Source organism: Vanacampus margaritifer, chromosome 2, assembly GCF_051991255.1.
Source record: "Vanacampus margaritifer isolate UIUO_Vmar chromosome 2, RoL_Vmar_1.0, whole genome shotgun sequence".
Taxonomy (NCBI): Eukaryota; Metazoa; Chordata; class Actinopteri; order Syngnathiformes; family Syngnathidae; genus Vanacampus; species Vanacampus margaritifer.
This window is the reverse complement of record NC_135433.1, coordinates 30,622,175-30,646,578: the sequence shown is the minus strand read 5'-3', so window position 1 is coordinate 30,646,578 and position 24,404 is coordinate 30,622,175. Positions and strand designations below refer to the sequence as shown.

At 37.6% G+C, this 24,404-nt stretch overlaps 1 protein-coding gene and 1 long non-coding RNA gene across 2 annotated transcripts in view; one reads left to right on the top strand and one right to left on the bottom strand.

The window, feature by feature from the left end:
- Positions 1-4,857: 4,857 nt before the first annotated feature.
- LOC144042875 (myosin-7-like) lies at positions 4,858-18,523 on the top strand. Its single transcript, XM_077555913.1, has 39 exons — positions 4,858-5,007; positions 5,117-5,163; positions 5,966-6,172; positions 6,243-6,386; positions 6,469-6,625; positions 6,773-6,800; positions 6,883-6,994; positions 7,148-7,240; positions 7,312-7,375; positions 7,452-7,550; positions 7,671-7,774; positions 7,885-8,023; positions 8,152-8,270; positions 8,352-8,501; positions 8,728-8,898; positions 8,987-9,296; positions 10,472-10,542; positions 10,640-10,845; positions 10,992-11,115; positions 11,301-11,437; positions 11,592-11,847; positions 11,939-12,181; positions 12,269-12,445; positions 12,521-12,666; positions 12,756-12,846; positions 13,099-13,488; positions 13,565-13,691; positions 13,761-13,879; positions 15,439-15,635; positions 15,705-15,888; positions 15,963-16,128; positions 16,211-16,335; positions 16,488-16,796; positions 16,867-17,070; positions 17,146-17,442; positions 17,559-17,663; positions 17,745-17,840; positions 17,928-18,062; positions 18,359-18,523. The coding sequence occupies exons 3-39, from the start codon at positions 5,972-5,974 to the stop codon at positions 18,380-18,382; spliced, it is 5,820 nt and encodes a 1,939-aa protein (XP_077412039.1). The 5' UTR covers positions 4,858-5,007; positions 5,117-5,163; positions 5,966-5,971; the 3' UTR covers positions 18,383-18,523.
- Positions 18,524-18,658: 135 nt separating this feature from the next.
- Positions 18,659-24,404, bottom strand: part of LOC144042880 (uncharacterized) — a 31,702-nt gene continuing 25,956 nt past the window's right edge. The window contains exons 4-6 of the long non-coding RNA XR_013291001.1: positions 23,012-23,083; positions 22,852-22,935; positions 18,659-20,447 (exon numbers count right to left, since the gene is read on the bottom strand). This is a non-coding gene — a long non-coding RNA (uncharacterized LOC144042880). The remainder of the gene's footprint in view (positions 20,448-22,851; positions 22,936-23,011; positions 23,084-24,404) is intronic.

Below are 24,404 nucleotides of genomic sequence, written 5' to 3'. Positions count from 1 at the left end.
GTTGTTGTGTTTTTTCCCAAGCAAATCCAATATAATTTGTACTTGTGGCGTGAAATATAAGTCAAATGTTCAGAAAGACGTTTTCATTCAATAGCATGAGGAAGCTACCACTGTGAACTTCATACTGACTTTGGACCGTTATCGAGACTGATGACTGTATTATTTTTGTGGCTCTGTTATTTATCTGCAAGGGTAAATAGAAGATTGATATCAATGTATTATATTTATAGAGTTTTTAATACAATAATATTGCTACCTTTAAGAACTGCATCTTAAAAGGCATTGTTGGATTTCACTACGGTATTTGCAGAAAACAGCAGTGTCAAAGTAATTTCCATGGCTGGACCAGAAAAAGCACGCATTACATACATCGACACTGCCGACACACAAGCACATACAGTACGGTAAATTAAATATCATCATATTCATGTTACGGCAACATGTTAAATTGTTTTTTCATTATGAAGCCAAGCTTTATTTTTACATGTGCCTTCCAGCAATAGGATGTTGCTTTCATTTTATAAACAAACCACCAACAGGACTAGTCATCACTCAATGTCAACCGCAGGGCACTTATAAACAACCATTCCCACTCAAATTCACGCCCATGGGTAATTTAGTCTTCAGTTAACCTAGGAACCATGTTTTGGAGAAGAAAACCCATGCAATAACTTTCTGCGGGGGTGGGGGTGTTTGCATATGGTGAAATCAGTACTATAAAGTACAACAATCAAGTAAACATGATGAACACACTCGTAAATAAGATATTACTGTACTTTTACTCTACCGTGAGAAATGGTGGAGTGGTCCCTCCTTGGCAGAAATCAGAATAAAGCAGAAGATCAGATTTGTCCCACACTGCCTGTTATTCCAATCCGCATATAAAGTACAGAAGATGGAAATATTCTTTCTTAATTCTAAAGAAAACATGGACAACAAAATCATAGTGTTTCCCTTCCTGCTTAGATTTGGACTATTGTTACCTTTAAGCTTCTTCTACAAATGACTTTAGCATGGGGGAGTCTCGAAAATTCAAAAACTTGAAGGTGTGATATCACCGGCGAAGATGGACAAGACAGTTGAGAATGATGCCAACAATGTGAAAACAAATTCAGTGTTTCGCTACATAATTGCACACGAATTTCGGTCATTCAACAAGTTATGTCTATCTAATAATCAGATTTTGACCTTAAATGAGCTAGTGCTTTTTACAAGCATATCGTCACTGCTATGTGAAAAACACTTATGTCCACTTTTGTCATTTAAAAAAAATATATATTTTTTTTTTAGGATTTTGGAATGAAACTGAATGCAGACATCACAAAAATGTAAAAACCTGAGGGGAAAATGGATATAAGTGTATTTCACACAGCAGCGCTGATATGTAGAATAGGTGTGACGAGAATAGAATGAATTTGTTGACATTGTATTCTGTTTAACCCGTGGACGTTATTTTGTTTTGATTAAATTCTTGTAATTTTTGCCCAAATCAGGCTTTTTTTTTTTTTTAAGTGTGATAACTTAGTCATTTATGAATATTTTTTTCACTTTCAACCGCTCAAAATGTTCACTGGCATCAGACCTATCTATACATATATAGTTTATAGTTTTTTTTAATGCCCTCTATGGACAATAATAGCAGTATTATGCTAACAGCAAAATTAACTATGCTGTGTATATATGTAAAATAAAAGTCTAATTTGAATATTTCATATGACATAGCTAGAGGCTCAAACAAGTACATAAGTCATAACAATATAATTTTTTTATGCATGCCCAGTTTTTATACAATGGCATTTTTCTGAATAGCGCAAAACTCTTGTAATTTTGCCCTAATTAGGCATTTCCTTTGAAGTGAGATAACTTAGTCATTTATGAATATTTTTTCACTTTCAACTGCTCAAAATGTTCAGTGGCATCAGACCTATCTAAGCATATATCGTTTTATTTTTATTTTTTAATGCCCCCTAAGGACAATAATAGAAGTATTATGCTAATAGCAAGACTAACTATGCTGTATATATATATAAAATAAAAGACTAATTTGAATATTTCATTTGACATAGTTAGAAGCTCAAACAAGTCCATAAGTCATAACAATAGATTTTTTTATGCATTCCCGGTTTTTACACAATGGCATTTTTCTGCATAAAAATCTTGTAATTTTGTCCCAAATCAGGCTTTTCCTTTGAAGTGTGATAATTCATGAAAACTTTTTTTCACTTTCAACCGCTCAAAATGTTCAGTAGCATCAGACCTATCTATACATATATAGTTTTTTTTTTATGCCCCAATGGACAATAGCAGTATTATGCTAACAGCAAAACTAACTATGCTGTATATAAATATTATGGATAGATATAAATCAAAGTAAAATATTTCATATGACATAATTAGAACCTTGAATAAGTCATAACAAGATATTTTTTTCTTTAGAATAAGGTCAAAGTCACAATAACTGATTTTGATGACAGGATTTATGAGTAACACTTTAGAAAAAAATATGCAGAATTCATGAACATGAAACACCAGTTACTGAAACGAAGAACTACTACTAACTAAACACCAGAACTACTTTTTTTTTTTAACATTTCATGCAATGGGTCTTGATGTGTTTTTTGCAAATGTAAGTTCCACATTTTGCCCAAAACGTTTCAAGCCCGAAGTGGCTTTGTGCAAAGGCCACATTGTTTGCGCTTAGGCGGGGCCCAGCACGCTGCTCTGCATGCTCCACCAAGCCTTCGGCAGAAGGCTTTGCTTCCCGTTTCAAAATTTCAGGCCAAATTAGAGCCTTGCCTAGTTCCTCAAGCCGCTTGAAGCTTTTCTTATGGTTCGTTGTATGATGCCCTAGTTGGAAAACAAATCTAACGCAGTTTCAGGGCTGCTGCTTCTGGCTACTGCGTAAAGGGTTGCCCCGGGGTTAGGAATGGGATGGGGGAAATAATGTGTGGCCATTTCGTGAGTAGGAGACCATAATAGTTTTAAATTTTTTGAGAGACACTCACTAATTTCTTTGCCCTGATCGCCGTCATTTTCATCATCCTCTGCCTCCTCGTCGTGTTCATCTACACCCCTCCTCGCTCTCACCTCCGCGATCATCTGCGTCCACTTCCCACACCTCGTCATGCTCATCTCCGTATTCATAGTCATCATCCTCTTCCTTCTCTGGCATTCAAAATCCAAGAGTATACTCTTTAACCTCTTCTGAGCTCTCCGAACTAGCGTCTGAATAAAATTCTTCTTCGGAATTAGTACTTTCTAAAACGAGCCGAATCGCGTCCTCCAATACCATCTTTCTAGCCATTGCTACCAGTTGTGGTGAAAGAAATGCAAAGTAGCGATCATCGCGAGAACGACCTCAAAAATGCCCAGAACCAATAAGAGTAAAGAAGTTCCAACACCCAACCAGTAAGAGTTGAAATTCAAACAATAACAATAAACAAGATTTTTTTTTTTTTTGCATTTGTGGGCAGTACCTTTGTATTTTCTTGTGCATACCTGCAAATATGCGTGTCCAAATAGACTGAAAGTGAGCTCAGACACATCAACACCAAACTTTTTTGTAATGCCAACCGTTTTTATCACATTCATTTTGACCAATCTACAGCGGGCTTTGCACAAGCAAATTCATTTATTAGCCTATGGCGCCACCTAGTGGATTTTGGGTGTTAACACTCTCAACACACAAATTCCTCTATTTTCATGTTTATGACTCATCAAAGAAGCGATTGCATCAGTAATCACGGAAAATGCATTATAACACATCAGGTTTACAGCATATCAAAAACTGTGATTTATAACGGGAGTCAATGAGCCAAAATCGGGCATTATTACAAGAATTTCGAGTGAATCTCTCCCTCCTGTTTGCAATAATTAAAAAATTGCAGCATGGCGCCATTTTGAACTTCTACATTTTTTAACAATCCTGGTGAAATGTCAGGTCCCTAGCGCATTTTTTTCAAATGCTTTTTCTTTGATGAAACACAGAAAAACATTAAAATGCCAGAAAATGGACAAATAACACCAACGGGAGAATATACAGTAGCTAAAGATTCTGATCACAGAAAAAATACATATAGTTCCAATAAGATAAGACATTTGCACCTGTTAACCCTCATCCATCATGAGGGTGGACAGCTGTTGCGTTTGTCAAATAGGGAGAAACAATCCAGACAAGAATTTCACACGGTTATCTTTATCGTCAAGGCCAAAGGAAGAAGAACAATGCTATGACGACACCAGGCGATAAAGCGTGTAGACCTTCCAGGGATTTGCAGTTGTGTGAGTGAAGTCAGTCCATGACCTTCGGGCTCACTCAACAGCAGCTGCAACAATTCAGTCTCACAAGGTGTGTCACAAATGTGTTGCTACCACCTTCACAACTGACCTTTAGTGAACTTTTTGAGTAGGTGACCACAGCTGATTCAATAGATGACAAAATAATTTTCTTGTTTTGTTTTTTGAACTCCAAATTGGAAGACAACTGAGACAACATTTCAGTTCAATTTATTCATTGTATCTGTCTGTGGATATATCGGATTTAAGAGCTGTCTGTCTGTTGCATAAATCTTATTTGGCTGATTCAACTTTTGAGTGGGTTTGTAACAACATTTTATGATGGCATGTACTGTACACACTGTATGAATTATTAAAACCTGATTGTTTTTTTTATGACACATCTACAGTACACAGTGTCATAATCTGGAGGGCACCAAGTACTATACATGGTGGTCATCTATGAATAAATTTCTATTATGTTCCGTAAATGCGGGAAATGATGTCAAACTGGTCTGTGATTTGCCACCTCACCGCTCCCCACAGGCCTTGCTGGTCACAAGATGAAAGCAACCAATAGCAGCAGAGCATCCCACCCAATTAAGAGAATGCTTTTTACATTGTGCAACCTTTATTCAAAATTGCATCCCATATTTGGCAGACAAACAACCTTTATTAATGGAGAGAGGACTGCTGTAAGGTACATGCTTCCTCACTTCACTTAGCCAACAGGTAAGCGAAGAATCATACGAAGTTAGTAATATTTTTCACATATTGCTGTGATTATTTTAACATTAGGTGATTGGCTTTTTTTTTTCTTCTTTTTTTTTTTTTAAATTAGGTTGGACTACTGTAAACGGATTCCTGTCTCAAACCAAACCATAGAAGGTAAGGGGGATTTATTTTTATTTTTAACATGTATATTTTAATGAAATACCATTATTGACACCAAAGGTTTAGCACACAAATCATTTTATGTAAGTGGAAGTTTCAGGGACATGTATTTATTTAATTTGCATCTCACTTATTAAGTCTGTAATTAGTTTTAAACTGACATATTCAGATCTTTGCTGTAATGAATAACATTATATTCATCATAAATTCAACAGCATCATGTCATAGTCAGTCTCTAATTCAGGGGTTCTTAAACTTTTTGACCTTTCTTCAGTATGGAGTGGCCTGGGGCCCATTCATAAAATGTGATTATTGTTATTTTTTCTTTATATTCGTTTGTCAGGTTGCCCGATCTGGGCTCTCATCTCATGACCTCCGTTTACAAAGCCGTACTTTATTAAGTCTAAAATAAATCGTCCTTACCTTTTAACTTTTTTTCTCCCCTTTTGATGTGGTTTGGCATCACCTCCGATTTCCATTTGTGCTTTTTTTTTTTAAATACGTATCACAATTTTAGCTGTTAGGTTTCTTCTAGTGCTTCTACTTCTACATACATGCAAACACTGACGCCTTACTGTCAGCTAGTAGCAGGAAGCTGAATTGTAATTGAGCATCTCTTTGGCAACATTTATACTTAATTGCAAAAATGTGCTGCCCTGTGGCCCACAGGTGCAAAATTTTAATAATTTCCCCACTAGTAGGTGCCCCATGGTTAAGAACTACTGGTCTAATCAATTGAATATTACACTTGCATGATACATATTGTATTATCTATAAACTTACTCATCCTAAACAGGTTAAAATGGGCGATGCTGCCATGAAAGAGTTTGGGTCGGCTGCTCCTTATTTGAGAAAGTCAGATAGGGAGCGCTTGGAGGCTCAGACCCGTCAATTTGACATGAAGAAGGAATGTTTTGTTCCTGACACAGAGGTTGAGTTTGTAAAGGCATCTATCTCGAGTCGAGATGGTGACAAGGTCACTGCTGAGACTGAGTTTGGAAAGGTACGCTCTTCCAAGCCGTTTCATTCAGACAACATCACATGAAATATTAACAATTATTATCTGTCTGCAGACTGTGACAGTGAAGGATAGTGACATACATCCTCAGAACCCACCAAAGTTTGATAAAATTGAAGACATGGCCATGTTTACTTTCCTCCATGAACCCGCTGTGCTGTTTAATCTCAAAGAGCGTTATGCGGCATGGATGATCTACGTAAGACAATCATTGTAATTTCCTGTCATTCTTGATGTCATAGAATTTAAAACATTTGTTTGTTTCATTTTTTTTATGGCAGACCTACTCTGGTCTGTTCTGTGTGACTGTCAATCCCTACAAGTCGCTGCCAGTTTACAACCAAGAGGTGGTTGTTGCCTACAGGGGAAAGAAGAGGAGTGAAGCTCCTCCTCACATCTTCTCCATCTCGGACAACGCCTACCAGTACATGCTGGCAGGTACACAATTTCAAAAACTCCCTTCTAATGTAGACGTCATAGTTTAGATCAGGGGATGCGGATTGTGGGCCTGTGATGCACTTCAGACTCTTTTGTGATTAAGGGACTTGAATGAATTTGAATGAACAAATTGTTTTTGATTTACAGACAGAGAAAACCAGTCCATTCTTATCACGTATGTCACAAAAAATGCACTTTTTAAGTACTTGAAAGTTAGAGATCTTGTTCTAAACCGATGCTGTCTCTAATGGACTCAGCGGAGAATCGGGTGCTGGAAAGACTGTCAACACCAAGCGAGTAATACAATACTTTGCCAGCATTGCTGCAGTTCCGAGTTCTGGAAAGAAAGATGCAGCTGTTGAGAAGAAGGTTTGTGTTACATGTTTTTATTTTTTTTATTTTATGTGATTAAAATGTGTTGGATAACTATTGTATAGTTATAATGAAACAACTGAAAAGGGTGAGGAACATTTTGTCTGGCTTGATTTAATGGATATGAATATATGTATCTTAACAAATCAGGGTACCCTGGAGGATCAAATCATCCAGGCAAACCCGGCTCTGGAGGCCTTTGGAAATGCCAAGACCATTCGAAATGACAACTCTTCCAGATTTGTGAGTGGTTGTGCTCTACAACTTCTCAACAAAAATGAAACAAGAAAACTTAGTGGTTCTTTTCGATGTAGGGTAAATTCATCCGAATACATTTTGACAATCGAGGAAAACTGGCCTCTGCTGATATTGAAACTTGTAAGTGGAACAATTTACAACAATTTTAAGATCCTGCTCAATCAATGTGTCACAATAACATTCAAATTGTTACTAGACCTTTTGGAAAAGTCTCGTGTGACATTCCAACTCAAAGCTGAAAGAGACTACCATATTTTCTACCAGATCTTGTCTCAGGTGAAACCTGAACTTCTGGGTAAGAAACAAGATATTGATTTATAATATAATTGCAGTAAACTGTTAAACATTATTATAGGGGCATTTTCAGGCACTCTAATGAAACAATATTTTGGGTTTTTGTTCAATCTAACTTTAGAAATGTTGCTCATCACCAACAACCCCTACGACTATGCATTCATCTCCCAAGGAGAGACAACTGTAGCCTCTATCAATGACTCTGAGGAGCTCATGGCCACTGATGTGAGCGAATTTTCTCATTCACAGTATCTTAGCAATTGGTTGTATGTTCAACAATTCATTCCACAAAGAGAAAAAACTCACATCCTATTTTTTTCTTCTCTGTTGATCAGGATGCATTTGATGTGTTGGGCTTCACTCAAGAAGAGAAAAACAGCATCTATAAGCTAACAGGTGCCATTATGCACTACGGTAACATGAAGTTTAAGCAGAAGCAACGAGAAGAGCAGGCAGAGGCAGATGGCACGGAGGGTGATTATATTATTATAAACTAAATAAATAAATAAATGCAAATCCATCAAAGTGCTACAACAAAGAAACAAGCGCAATACTGTATTGTGAGGCACTGGCTGCGATGACCATCATTTTCTCTGACGCAGATGCTGACAAAGTAGCTTATCTAATGGGCCTGAACTCTGCTGACCTCATCAAAGGTCTCTGTCATCCAAGAGTTAAAGTAGGAAATGAGTGGGTCACTAAGGGACAAAATGTTGCCCAGGTTAAGTGTGTTTTCTAATCTTACAGTACAGTACTTTCAAGATCAATTCTGAATATGTGTTCAGTTTGATTTTACTTTTAGGTGTACTATGCTGTTGGCGCACTGTCTAAGTCAGTGTACGAGAAGATGTTCCTGTGGATGGTGATGAGGATTAATCAATCTCTAGACACCAAGCAGCCTCGACAATACTTTATTGGAGTCCTGGATATTGCTGGATTTGAGATCTTTGATGTGAGTTAACTCATGAGCATGAGTGATGCTGCAGAAACTGACTGAACTGCTGCACAGTGTGTGTTTTCTGGATTTTTCATGCCCAGCGAAATTCTAGTATTTGTGAAGTGTGGGAGGGATGTGATGGAGCGATGGTTCATTTCACTCATGTTAAGGTTGTGTCCTTTTGTTTGAATAGGCTTCAAACAAATTAACGTAATCATAAGCATGGCCTTTGTTTTTGCAGTTCAACACCTTTGAGCAGCTGTGTATCAACTTCACCAATGAAAAACTGCAACAGTTTTTCAACCATCACATGTTTGTGCTGGAGCAAGAAGAATACAAGAAGGAAGGCATTGAATGGACCTTCATAGATTTCGGTATGGACTTGCAAGCTTGTATCGATTTGATTGAGAAGGTGAGAGACTAGTTGTAACAGGTCAATCACATTTTCAAAAATCTTAATCAATGTAGGTTTTACACATCATCTCGTCTGTTCTCCCTAGCCCATGGGTATCATGTCCATCCTTGAAGAGGAGTGCATGTTCCCCAAAGCCAGTGATACAACCTTTAAAGCAAAGCTCTACGACAACCATCTAGGCAAATCCAACAATTTCCAAAAGCCCCGAATCGTCAAAGGGAAACCGGAGGCCCATTTTGCCCTGATGCACTATGCTGGGACTGTTGATTACAATATCAACAACTGGCTAGTGAAGAACAAGGATCCTCTGAATGAAACTGTTGTTGGGCTTTATCAGAAATCAACACTTAAGATGCTGGCTTTCCTCTTTGCAAATTATGCTGGAGCTGACTCAGGTTTGTATTTAACAATAACCACCAATTACAGTTGAGAAATGAATAATACAATCTTCTCATCTGTTGTTTGTTAATTCCCTGCGGGCGTCATGCCCTGTATGGGGAATCGCCACTGTTTTTCCTCTGTCCTGAATTCTCAGCAGTGTCCAAAGGCCTCCCTTATATCAAGGTGTTTTCTACAGTGGCTCTTAGGCCACTGTATCCCAGCTTTCTCTACAACGCTTTATTCCGTGTCACCTGCCCTGCTGCTAATTACCCTCCTATTCTCCAATTATCTCTCGCCGTGTTTAGTTTTTACCATTTGCATGAATAGTTGTTCCAACTATTATCAATAGCTGTCTGTTTCCAGGTGTGGTCCCCAAAAATGGAAACATGCAGTTCGACTTTTGATATTAAAAACAAAAAAACTGGACTTGATCCTACAGCCCTTGCTAATTTCAGGCCCATCTCCAAACTGCCATTTCTCTCAAAGATCAGTGAGAATATAGTTTATTATCAGTTAATGCATTTCTTACATAAATACAGCTTTTTAGATGTCTTCTAATCCATTTTTAATACTCTGCAAAGCTCAGAGTAAACAAATTTAAAGGGTTTTAATTCAACCTTTTTAGCGACACATTCCGGTGCTGCCTGTGTTATCCTTGCACTTTCAGAATTAACTGCTGCATTTGACTACACAACCCATGACATCCTGAGAATCCTGAAGCAGTGGGTCAGCATCAGGGCCAAAGCGTTGAAGCGATGCAGGTCGCACGTGACTGACAGGGCCTTCTCTGTCAGTCGAGTCCCTTGCTGCACTCACGTGTACGGTCCCACAGGGTTCAGTTCTAGATCCTCCTTTCCTTCCTCTCTATTTGCATCCATTTGTCTCCTTGATCAGTGCCAAGAATATTAGACTCAGACTGGCGGGCAGTGCACTCCAAGATTCATTGTAAACATTTTTAAAAATTATCAAATGGTCTTGCCCCACCCTACATCCCAGAGCTTCTTCACCCTTACAAGCCCACTCGCTGTCTCACATCAGTTGACTGTCCCTAAAACCAGACTGAAGCTCAGAGGAGAGCACTTTTGTGTGCTGTGCGTGCTTTAAAAGTGCTTAGCAAATATAGCTGGTTTGGATAATTTCATCTCCCCTCAAATGATCAATGACTCCATTATATCTTATTCCCCTCAAGAATCGGCCGCTAAGGGTAAAGGGACCAAGAGGAAAGGTTCGTCTTTTCAGACAGTATCTGCCTTACATAGGGTAAGATAAGTTTATTTACAATGTATCTTGTACAATATTTTAAAATCATAAAATTCTGATAACTGATCAAAGTCTGTTTTCTGTGCTGAACTCACAGGAGAATCTGAATAAGCTGATGACCAACCTGAGGTCTACTCACCCCCACTTTGTACGCTGCATCATCCCCAATGAGACCAAGACTCCTGGGGCCATGGAAAACCCTCTGGTTATGCACCAGCTACGTTGTAATGGTGTGCTAGAAGGTATCAGAATCTGCAGAAAGGGCTTCCCCAACAGGATCCTCTATGGTGATTTTAAACAGAGGTATTGTTAAAAACAAAATAAAGAGTCTACACAATGGCTTTACTCATACTCATACATTCTATAACCAATGCTCTGTAATTTAAACTTGTATGCATTATTTTCACTTGTGTTCCTTTTCTTTTCTTGTTTTACTTTTATCTCAAAAGGTATCGCATTTTAAATCCTAGTTCTATCCCAGAGGGACAGTTCATTGATAACAAGAAAGCAGCTGAGAAACTGTTAGGCTCTTTGGACATCGATCATAACCAGTACAAACTGGGTCACACCAAGGTAACAATTTAAATTCACACATTGCAAAATATAATAGACTAAAATAACTATTTTCACAACTGTGTTAGTGGGACTGACTTTCATTAACACGTCATTTGGACATCACTTACATATTGGCAGTTATGGACCCAATCGGTGTGAAATTGACATCATATTGTTTTTACAATTTAGTTTTTTTTAATCAGGTGTTCTTCAAAGCAGGGCTCCTTGGTCTGCTTGAAGAGATGCGAGATGATCGTTTAGCTCTGATAATTACTCGAATCCAGGCAAGGTCACGTGGTGTTCTGGCAAGAATTGAATTCCAGAAAATTGTTGAACGCAGGTATGTGTATGTTGGGCATGTTTAAACAGATGACTCAAATGGCTCATTCAGGAATAAAACTCTTTGATTGCTCTTCATAAACGTTAGGATAGATAGTGTTTTGGGTTGGGTCGTGGGATTTGAATTGTTATGGTCTTGTGAATGATTATCACAGGGATGCACTACTTGTTATCCAATGGAACATCCGTGCCTTCATGGGAGTCAAGAATTGGCCCTGGATGAAGATGTTCTTTAAGATCAAACCCCTTCTGAAGTCCGCAGAGACTGAGAAGGAAATGGCTAATATGAAGGAAGAGTTTGCCAAATTAAAAGAAGCATTTGCAAAATTAGAAGCCCGGAAAAAAGAACTGGAAGAGAAAATGGTCACACTTCTACAAGAGAAAAATGACTTACAGATCCAAGTTCAGGCGGTATGTTCATAATCTACAGCTTGAGCAAAGCAGCAAATTTGGAATTTCTGTGTAGTGTTCAAACTAATCAATTCTGTGTAATTTGTAAAAGGAGCAAGATAACCTTTGTGATGCTGAAGAAAGATGTGAGGGTTTGATCAAGAGCAAGATTCAGCTGGAGGCCAAAATCAAAGAACTTTTAGAAAGACTGGAAGATGAGGAGGAAATGAATGCTGACCTAACATCCAAGAAGCGAAAATTGGAAGATGAGTCCTCTGAGCTAAAAAAGGACATTGATGACTTAGAATTAACTCTTGCTAAAGTAGAGAAGGAGAAGCATGCCACCGAAAACAAGGTAGGCTACCGTACAACCAGTGATACAATCCAATCCCTAGAGAGATTAATGCATGAGCTGAAAATAAAAATAAATTTCCATGAATAGGTGAAGAACCTAACTGAGGAAATGGCTGCTTTGGATGAAATCATCGCCAAGCTGACAAAGGAGAAGAAAGCCCTACAAGAAGCTCATCAGCAAACGCTGGATGACCTTCAGAGTGAAGAAGACAAAGTCAACACTCTGACCAAGGCCAAGTCAAAATTAGAGCAGCAAGTGGATGATGTAAGATTCAAAATGAAAGGTAATTAGTGAATAATCAAAGCTAGCTAACAAACTAATTCTGAGTACCCCCAACAGCTGGAAGGATCCCTGGAGCAAGAGAAAAAAGTGCGAATGGACCTTGAAAGGGCAAAGCGAAAGCTTGAAGGGGACTTAAAGTTAGCTCAAGAGAGTCTCATGGATCTGGAAAATGACAAGCAACAACTTGAAGAGAGGCTGAAAAAGTAAGAGGTTACATGTAAAACAACAACAACAACAAAACCCCACACAAGTATGTTTTAATTGACTGAAATTTATTCACGTCCTTTCACAGGAAAGATTTTGAAATTAACCAACTCGTGGGCAAAATAGAGGATGAACAAGCCATGAGTACGCAACTCCAGAAAAAACTAAAGGAGTTGCAGGTAATATCATATTAGTCTATAAAAATGTAATTTACTACACTAATGAAAAGTGAAATACTGTTTATGACAATTAATAGCGCCCTATCAAAAATTTGGTTTCATACCCCAAAATGGGCCATTTGATGAATATTTGTTGTATTGATTAAAATTGGTTGTGTTGTTAACTATGCAATCCAACTTTGGGTTTTGAGTTTGGGAAATCCTTGTAATCAGTAGTGATCAGTTTTTGTATTTGACTTTATATGGGTACAGGCCCGCATCGAGGAGCTGGAGGAAGAGCTTGATGCAGAGCGAGCTGCTCGAGCAAAAGTGGAGAAGCAGAGAGCAGACCTGGCAAGGGAGCTAGAGGAGATCAGTGAAAGGCTGGAGGAAGCTGGTGGAGCAACATCTGCCCAGATTGAGATGAACAAGAAGCGGGAGGCCGAATTCCAGAAACTCCGCAGAGACCTGGAAGAGGCCACTCTGCAGCATGAAGCCACTGCAGCCACACTGAGAAAGAAACAAGCTGACAGTGTTGCTGACCTGGGAGAGCAGATTGACAATCTGCAGAGAGTCAAGCAGAAACTGGAGAAGGAAAAGAGCGAGCTCAGACTGGAACTGGATGATGTTGTATCCAATATGGAACATATTGCAAAGTCAAAGGTAATTATTATTACAGATTTGTAATTGTTGTTTTGCTTACTCCGAATCACCTTTTTATGTAATCTGTTGTTTTTAGAATCATTTGGAGAAAATGTGCCGGTCCCTGGAAGATCAGATGAGTGAATATAAAACAAAAGCAGAAGAGGGACAGCGCACCATTAATGATTTCACGATGCACAAAGCCAAACTCCAAACTGAAAATGGTATTCCATGTGTATTATAATTGGCATTATATCACGTGTACCAACCAGTTATTCCTTTTTGATAATTAGGTGAACTTGTAAGGCAACTTGAGGAGAAGGATTCACTGGTGTCTCAACTCACAAGAGGAAAACAGTCCTACACTCAACAAATTGAAGACCTTAAACGACAACTAGAAGAGGAGGTCAAGGTAACCCATATCCTGGTGATGAAAAGTTACATATTGCTGGTGTGGGGTCAAAACCTTGTAACTGCAAAATAGTCACTTTTCAGGAGACCCCAAACCGGCATGTGTGTTCAATCATTAAAGCTGCTCTTTGTAAAAGCATCTTTACAATAACCTTTATATTTGAACATTCATGATGGAACATCTCCTAATTAGCAGATTAACACTTAAACTGTTCACAATGGATACTCCTGCAAGCCTCTAGCCAATAGTTTTTAGTAGTGATTCCAAATGGAATTTTCTGCATTCAGCAGCTTTAAACATTGCATCAACAAAGAGAGCAAGCCATTTTCAACCCTTTAGATTGGGCGATCATTTGTGAAAATAACACCCACATGTGTGGACTGACCAACAGTATAGATTTTTGAAAAAATATGAAAATTACCAAATTGTGACTTATGGGTTTTTGGCCCGACGCCAGCGATATACTACTGTGCAAAAAGTCTTAAGTCCCCATTAGATTACTGGGCGATGATTATACGTCATGAGTGTAAACCACCACCAAGGTTGAAGGTGCAGGACTCTTAACAAAACAATATTTGTCTTCTGCATTTGTTTTCACTTTATTTGATTTGTTTTAATTTGTTGTCAGGAACATATGATGTGATATATGACACATACTAAGATTTTAGGGAGACAGGTCCATGATGCCACTGTCACTGAAACAGTGAATGCAATACTGTATTTTGCACTTCCATCCAATAATGAAAGGGTTCTTCCTTGACCTATGTGCCAGCAATTTACAAATGTTTGTGGAAATTTGCATTATTATTTTGAAATTCTGTTTATTGTAGTTGTCCTACCATTTATCTGCCTAGCATAGTAAATGTTATGAAAAACGTCATTAAAACAACAATGTGGTGTACATTTTTACCACAGTACTGCATGGTACATACTACAGATGTGTGCATGCGAAAACTTTAGTGCCCTGGCAAATCGATGTGGAAGCTGATCTACTAACTGTATGCACCCAGGATCGCATTTGACAAACAGTCAAATCTGGGAGGAATATATGATAATAGGTGAACGTACAATGTAATTGATCAAGCCTGAGACTACTTGTAATGCCTGATTTGACGTTTTAAGTGCAGTGTCTGCTGATCATTTCGGTCTTTGAGACTCGCGTAAACATTATTGAATTGCAGAAACAAATACAACATTTAGTCTGTTCAGCAATGCAATTTTGGAGCTTCTGAATGACTTAAGGCCTGGCCTAGAGCCGGTCACAAGAAGGAGTCATGCCATATCTATAGCCACGTGTCTTGCCCCAAAAAATCGGCCTTTCTGTGCGTTTAGGTCAGTAAAGTACTGCGGCAACTGAGTTAGAGTGAGTGAAGACACCATTTGGATCCCACTATTTGAGATCTTAGTAAAATGCTACAATTTTAGTAGTTCACACATATTTTGCCCACCAACAGCCACTACAATGTGTCGGAGTGAACACGTAATTTAGTTATGGCTAATTATGGTCAAAAAAGTATTTATGTTGAAACACAAAGTCTGCCTTTTGTATTTCATTTCAGGCCAAGAATGCCTTAGCCCATGCTGTGCAGTCCTCTCGCCATGACTGTGACCTGCTAAGAGAGCAGTATGAGGAGGAGCAAGAGGCCAAAGCTGAACTGCAGCGTGGCATGTCCAAGGCCAACTCTGAGGTGGCTCAGTGGAGGACTAAGTATGAAACTGATGCCATTCAGAAGACTGAAGAACTGGAGGAGGCAAAGTAATTTGAATGTACTTTAAAGAACAGCCAAGTGTTGTACCAGAGTAAAAATGTGTTTTCATTATGCAGGAAGAAGCTGGCTCAGCGTCTGCAGGATGCTGAGGAAGCTGTGGAAGCAGTTAATGCTAAATGTTCTTCTCTGGAGAAAACCAAACACAGACTGCAAAATGAGATTGAAGACCTCATGGTGGATGTGGAGAGGTCAAATGCTGCTGCTGCTGCTCTGGACAAGAAGCAAAGAAACTTTGACAAGGTCCCAGAGCATTTAATTTACTATTGTACTAAATCAGTGAACAACATATAACAGCAAAGAACATGATCTGTCAGGTCTTGGCAGAGTGGAAACAGAAGTATGAAGAGTGTCAAACAGAGTTGGAAAGCTCTCAAAAGGATGCCAGGTACCTGAGCACAGACCTTTTCAAACTGAAAAACTCCTATGAAGAATCTCTTGAGCAACTGGAGACTATGAAGAGAGAGAATAAGAACTTGCAAGGTCAGTTAATACCAATCCTTCAAATTGTCTCAAATATTTTCAGAAAATTTTCATGTACTGTTTATTTCATTTCAATGAAAAGAGGAAATATCTGACCTCACTGAACAAATCAGTGAGAATGGAAAGAATATCCATGAGCTCGAGAAGATTCGTAAGCAGTTGGAACAGGAAAAGTCTGACATCAAAACTAATCTGGAAGAGGCAGAGGTAGGTTGTGTGGTCTGATGAGGAATATTAAGCAACTCAATGGTCTTCATCACTCAAAATAGATAAATCCAGAGCCACAGATGAGCATCTCTTGCATCAGATCAAGGAACAGTGAATCTACGAATACATGGCATTATTTTTCTTATTTTTAGGCCTCACTGGAGCATGAGGAAGGAAAGATTCTCCGAGCCCAGCTTGAGTTCAGTCAGGTGAAGGCTGAAATTGAGCGCAAGCTGGCTGAAAAAGATGAAGAGTTGGAGCAAGCAAAGAGAAACCAACAGAGGATTGTGGAAAACCTTCAGAGCTCCCTTGAGGCTGAGACTCGAAGTAGGAATGAGGCCCTTCGTTTGAAGAAGAAAATGGAGGGAGACCTCAATGAGATGGAAATTCAGCTAAGTCAGGCCAACAGGCAGGCAGCTGAGGCTCAGAAGCAACTCAAATCTGTTCATGCACATCTGAAGGTATACAAATGGACTGAAACTGCACAACACCAAACAATGTTCCTCGCTAATAAATCATTTAATTTTCAAGGATTTCCAACTTCAACTAGATGAGTCTGTCCGTACCAATGATGATCTCAAAGAGAACATTGCGATAGTGGAGAGACGTAACAACCTCATTCAGGCTGAGCTGGAAGAACTGAGAGCTACTCTCGAGCAAACTGAGAGAAGTCGCAAACTTGCTGAGCAAGAGTTATTGGATGTTAGTGAGAGGGTGCAGCTACTGCACTCACAGGTAAGAGAAACAATTAAAATCTATAACCTACCTTTTTGGTAGTAAATAATTTGTTGCATATTTTTGTTAAATTAGAATACTGCTCTGATAAACCAAAAGAAAAAACTGGAAGCAGATACTTCCCAGCTTCAGACAGAAGTAGAAGACGCAGTCCAGGAGTGCAAGAATGCTGAAGAGAAGGCCAAGAAGGCCATCACAGATGCTGCCATGATGGCTGAGGAGTTGAAGAAAGAGCAGGACACCAGTGCTCACCTGGAGCGGATGAAGAAGAACATGGAGCAAACCATCAAAGACCTGCAGCACCGTCTGGATGAAGCTGAACAAATTGCAATGAAGGGAGGGAAGAAGCAAATGCAGAAGCTTGAGGCCCGGGTGAGTATATCATTCAATGATATCATTCAATATATATATATATATATATATATATATATATAGTGAAATTTGTGACACCTGTAATTATAAGTACTTTAATAGCGACTATTTTGTAGGTAAAGGAACTTGAAAATGAGGTGGACAGTGAACAGAAAAAAGCCAATGATGCTGTGAAGGGTGTTAGGAAGCATGAAAGACGTATCAAAGAACTTACATATCAGGTAATTACCCAAAACCATAGTTTTGAAGTTTGTCATGCAATTCAACCTAACTACAATTGAAACTAATGTATGCCCACAAAGACTGAAGAAGATAAAAAAAATCTAGTGCGTCTTCAAGATCTGGTGGATAAGCTTCAACTTAAGGTCAAATCCTACAAGAGAACTACTGAAGAGGCGGTAAGTACAATGATGTTCTTTTTATCTAAATTAACATACAATGGCAGATATTGTAAGTATGTAGAATAATGTTGTCTTATTTTAAAGGAGGAACAAGCCAACAACAATCTTACCAAGTTCCGTAAGATTCAACATGAGCTTGATGAAGCAGAGGAAAGAGCCGACATCGCTGAGTCTCAAGTCAACAAGTTACGTGCCAAGAGCCGTGATGCAGGCTCAAAGGTTAGTACATTTGAGTAGAATACTTAATGTGTCAGGATTTTGCACATTATTTCATTGGCACAATTACAACTGTAACATATTATTGTAAAAACTGTTGTGAAATAAGCACAATTTTAGTTATTAAAGTTTTGCACATCATACACTACAATCATTCCAGGCTTTAATGTTTTCTTAAGACATACATTTCAAACCTGTATGAATATATTATATTATTCTAATAATTAATCATATTCTAGACTCATTTAAACCTCACCACACTCATTCATGAAGCGTTTTTGTCTCCCTTGTATTCGCAGAAAGGTTTTGACAACAAAGAGTGAAGCACCCAGAAGATGGATTTCCTGATATGTTGTTTTTGACTCTTCTGATAAAGGATAATTGTGTGTCTCCATAAGCATGTTTTTGTTGAGTAGAATAAATTGGTGTGCACCTAAAAGAGCTTGACTTTTCATTGACAGAAATTCAAATGAATATATAAGATCATGATGTAAAAAAACAAACAAAAGAAACAACATAATTATTTATTGAAATAAATGCAGCACAGCATATTGTTTATTGTTTAAAATGAGATCAGCATTAGTTTTCACAATGGTGAAACTATTCTTCCTGGGGTCCCTCGCAGAAACTACAAATAAAGCATCATTCTTTACAAAATCATAATCAACATAATCAGCATCATTTACCTAAACATTCCCAAGTGCATACATAAAATAAAAAAAACAGAAAGGAGCCTGCAGCTAACATCCTAGAATCCGAATTTTTTTTAAATTTGCTTTTAAAACTTAGCGTTTTAACCATAACAAGCAGGTATGGGGAAAGATGGTTCCAGTATGAAATTGCTCTATACATTACTGTTCTTTTAAGTGCATTAGTTCTGGGAATAAGCTGTCATAGTTATGCCTTTCAGTGACTGATAGCAGAGCAAGAACAAGAAGCCGGGATTACCTGAAATGTAGATATTTCTTAAAAACAAAATAAGTCGACATGCCAGTCTTTCATCCACCATCATCCAAGGGAGTCTGACATGCATGCTGTCAACACTGCATCTAATTGAACAAGGGAGGGCCAAACGAGCCGCTCTATTCTGAATAGCTCTATTTGAAGCTTTGTAAGATCTTGTTTTGATGCACTAGACCAAACTGTTGGGCAGTAGTCCAAATGAGACAAGACTAAAGATTTAATTAACAATTTAACTGTAATTTAATTTAACAAGTCGGTACTCCTGCCAATATTTGAGATATTCCTGCTCATTTTAGACACAACGTCATTGATATGAGAAGACCCTAACCCTAACCCTAAATCCTAACCCAAGATAAAGTTTCATCAACAGTAACTCCCAACAGTTTGGCTTTTCTCACCTGTTCTATGACAGCCCCATTCATAGACAGATATAGCCTAGGATTCAGTCTTATGGCATGTTTGGTACCAAAAACAATACACTTTGTCTTCAAAACATTAACTGTTAACTTATTTTCAGTGGCCCAATTAGAAATTTGCATCAGTTTATCTTGAAGCAAGCAATTTACAGTGCCCATATTTTCTGCAGCGACATACAGTACATGGTGGTATCCTCTGCACACATCATTACACCTACATTGTTTTAGTATGAATGGCATATCATTAACAAATATGGAATAAAGGAGAGGCATACTAGTTTCAAGAGTGACAATGTTTGACAGTGTGCCATTAAACAATATACATTGTTTTCTGTTTGCCAAATAACTTTCTATAAGGTCTACCGCTGTATAATTAAACATATGGACTTGAAGCTTCATCAATAATAATTCATGATCAATAATATCAAAAGCTGCACTAAAATTTAACTACATTGGTCAATATATTTTAACCAGTCATCAGTGAGAGATGTCAGAGCAGTAACGTGGAAAACCTGCCTTATAAGCATGTTGGAAATCAGAATAAATTCTGTTGTTTTCGAAATACTGCTGAATCTGCTTAAATAATATGCCCTCCAAGATTTTACTCAAAACGGGTAGAATACTTATTGGTCTACTGTTAGGTCCTGAAAACTGCTCTCTATTGTTTTTACCTTTGCTGTCTTCCATAACTGCAGAAACACACATTCATGAAAACAATAAATATATGGAAAATTGGCTGCAGTCTGAGCTGGAGTTTGGGCTGTGCTCAAAGCCGACCTCTTCTTGTTTTGTTTTGTTTTCAGTTTCCATCTCATTGTGTCATACGCTAGCTAACACAACCCCGCGGGGATGAGCGTGACGTCAGCCTCCATCCCCCCCTGAGGAGTGTTCGGCGTGAAATGCTCTGAACTGTAGGGAAGATCCAAGCTGATAGGCGCAGTCACAGTGAAAAAGTCAGGGCTCTTTGTATTCATCTGGGCATCGGTGGAGCATGCATGATGTAGAACATCTTTAAATTTGTGAGCACGAGCGGCCACAAATCAAGTTTCCATGGCATAGTCCAAGATGAACATGGCACGGAGTTGTGGAGGGGAAAGAAAATAATACATGGCTTTCATGAATTTTTTCGATGAATAAAAATCTGAAAAGTCTGGCATGCAAAGGTATTTTTCCCTCTTCACTCTGACTCCAAAATAAATTCCAGTCCAGAGTTACCTTCAGAAGTTACCCAATTGGTCAATAGAGCCCAACTGTGTGTAATGTAATATTATAAATACGTGTTTCACCAAGTACCCGTACCAATGCTGAACCCAAATTTTTAGTCGGCAAAAAGGACTTGATACTCCCATTTTTACTTACAGGTACTGTATTTGGAAAAAATAAAACAAAAATGCAGCGAAGTGACTCAGTTCTGTCAAAAGGGATGTGAGACGGTGCTGCATGAATACAGAATCAGACGGACATAGCTGCAAACTCTCTCACGCTTGCAGTCTTCTAAACTCATCAAGAACAAACAAGATGCACACGTCTGTAACTGTTTTGCCTCCATGTGCGACAGGTAAGCAGTATTGAACGGACACGCAGAGAAAGTCTGTCTGCAAGTCATGTTATAAAGCTACCCGCGAAGAGCTCATTGAGGGCCGGACCGGACGTACGAAAATGTTGCAAATTCAATGAGGTACAAGTGAATTTGTGACACATTTCAAACACTTTCCTTCATGTCAATTGTGTGTGAATTATTTTACGATCAGTGTTCTTCCAGATCGGTTTGACGATGCACTGCTTGCATTGTACTGTATGTAGCTTGCGCCGCTGTGCTGGTTGTTCTGGTAATATGAGGGCGTTTTTCTATTACATGCTCTAGGGCACCTAACAATTTGGTGACAGAAAGTAGACTAGCTTTTAGGCAAGGTGAAATCAGGTCCAAGTTGTGGCGCATGTAGAGTAACACGATTTTTGGTGGATTTGATCGAGGAACAGGTTGCACTCAGCTGATACAGTATGTGTGGTGGATGTCACCGTATTTTATTAATAATCATCCACAAATGGAGAACTTTTTGCAATTCCGATAAAAGCACTGATCGCCTGCACGGACTCCAGCGAGTCTGTGATGCTTCCGCCATGTGGACTGCGCACTTCTCCTTCACTGGATTTGAAGAGAATTAAGGGAGCCACTTTGATTTAGCATTTGGACTTTGAAACATCGCAATAACATGCTTCAAAACCTTTTGATTGTTCTTTCCATTTCATGTGCAATAAGCTTGTTTGCAAAAAAAAAAAAACACACTTTGTATTGGTCTATGTGTGGTATGTATGTAGCATATAAAGTTTATATTATATAAAGATTTACCCTACTTCATTAGAAGAACGCCACCACCATGATACATTAAAAATAGTACTTTACATTAGTATCGGTATTAGTATTGGCAATGATATTCTGTAGCCTATTCTTAAAGAGTAAATGTAAATGGTTTTGAACACCTGTATACATTTATACATATACATAAATATATATATATATATATATATATATATATATATATATATATATATATATATATACATAAATATATATATATATATATATATATATATGTATACATATATATATATATATACATACATATATATATATATATATATGCATATATATAATATACATACATACATACACATATATATACACACACACGCATATATATATATATATATATATACATACATATCTATATACATATCTATAAACATATATACATATCTATATACATATAGAGATTTATTTATTTACATATATATACACATATACATACATATATATATACGCATATACATACATATACACATATATATATATATATATATATATATATATATACATATACATACATATATAAATATATATACATATATACATATATATACATATACATACGTATATATATATAAACATTACACTGCAATTTATTGGTGAAATGAATAATTAAATAAACAAAGATACATAACTAATTGATATTTTGGCACACTTTTAAATTACTCTCCCCGAAGTACAATCCCTACGAAGCTGTATAATATCATTAGTCATAGAATTCAATGCCACTACAAATTATATTATAATAACTACTTGACAATTAAAATACTTATCTTTCTGATACCAGATTTTGATGCCACTTAAGCTTTACATTCAATTATAATTTTCTGGTATATAAGATGCCCTATTTTCACTCATATTTGCATTCACTGAAAATGTAATCGAAATAAGTCATTTAGTTGATGTTGCAAAATTCAATCAGCAGAGGGCACTTGCTAACTTGATAAGTTCCTAGGTGTTAAAAAAACTGTAAGGTGTTTGTGGTTGTTTTCCCTCACGTTTGTTGAATAAAACACAGAAGATATGATAAACTGGAACTACTAACCTTTGAATCAGTGCAGATTTTTTTTTTTTGTCTTTTTCGATCATCATCTTCTTAAGCGTCTTGAAAGGAAGAGACAAGGGTAACCTGTGGCCAAAATAACACAAACATTCCACTTGATTATTACTGCAAAATCTTTTCATCATCTGAGGAACTACATTACCTTAACCGTGTCGCCTTCTCCTTGTCTGCATTAACTGGACACATATCTTGAGTCCACACTGAGGTCCACACACTAAGGGTGAGGAGAAAAGACAAGACAAAAGAAGAATCAACTCCAGTGAGCCTCCACCTGAAATGAACACCCCCTTGAAAGTGACATTTCACAATTGTATAGAACAAATACTATTAATAGCTTTGTGGGCTCTTGTTTCATACTCAAGGTGCCTCACACCTTCCTTTATGTGCTCATTAAAAAACTCAGACTTAGAAGGACTGGTGGTGACAGCTGAGTATGAGACCTTTGGTGGAAGGCGGCGTGTGCTAAAGTCTGGATACAGGCTAAAATTGATAAGCAAGGGCAATGATTTTTTTTTTTTCATTACAAAAGGTAATCAATTTCAGGGTTTTAAAGAAGCAATGATGGCGCTAAAAAGGAAATCAGCCAAGGTTGCAAAGCTTTAGTGCAAATTTCACTTCTTGGATGCAATGATCTCTCATATTTAAGTATTACAGAATTCTTTCACACAGGATTGCGTGTGTATTACAAGGTATGTGATGTGATCTGTTTCATTAGATCATACACACTGCACATTGTTGTTTGCTTGTAGCGCTGTCACCTGTCACTGCGAATCAATAGAGAAATGGAAATATGTCCAGGTCAACTTGTGTCCCGAGCTGTCCTCTAAATGAACAAACTCCCAGGGGTAGCGAAGAGGAATTTAACAAGTTATCTTTGTACTCAATTGTACATAGAGGACAACAATGCCTTGCCAACGGCTAAAGTATAGTATGCACTCTTTTGCATAGAAGCTAGTAGTATAGGTCATAATTGTTTAAATTTTATTCAATGATCTTTTTTTTTTTACATTGGTGTTTATTTTATTTATTGTGACATTGTATTAAATATATTGTATATTTTTATTATATAATTTGATTCAATGATCTTTTTTTTTACATTGGTATTTCGTTTATTTATTGTGACATTGTATTCAATATGTTGTATTAATGATTGTATATTGTAATTAAGATTGTAAAATCAAATCCTTCCTTTAGTGTAGGTAACCTTAGAAATAAACAAAATAAAATCTTTATACAATTAATATTTAGCCCATAACTGATTACAAAGATTGAATGATCTACAATAGGTGGAGAGATGATATCACTACTGGTAATTTGCTTTGAATTGATTATTATAAACCCCATAAACACTCAATAATAATAATAATAATAATAATAATAATAATAATGCCGTTATCAGATTTATATATCGCTTTTTTGGACACTCAAAGACGCTTCACAACGGATACATTATTCACGTACTCGCACATTCCCACCCTGGTGGCGGTAAATTACGTACAGCTGTCCTGGGGGCAGACTGACGGAAGCGTGGCTGC

Bases quoted from the DNA above. Each gene is read 5' to 3' on its own strand.
- LOC144042875 (XM_077555913.1), top strand. From the start codon at position 5,972: ATGGGCGATGCTGCCATGAAAGAGTTTGGGTCGGCTGCTCCTTATTTG. The intron at 7,376-7,451 runs GTAAGTGGAACA...AATTGTTACTAG, and splicing joins CTCTGCTGATATTGAAACTT to ACCTTTTGGAAAAGTCTCGT. The intron at 12,847-13,098 runs GTAATATCATAT...ATATGGGTACAG, and splicing joins AAAAACTAAAGGAGTTGCAG to GCCCGCATCGAGGAGCTGGA.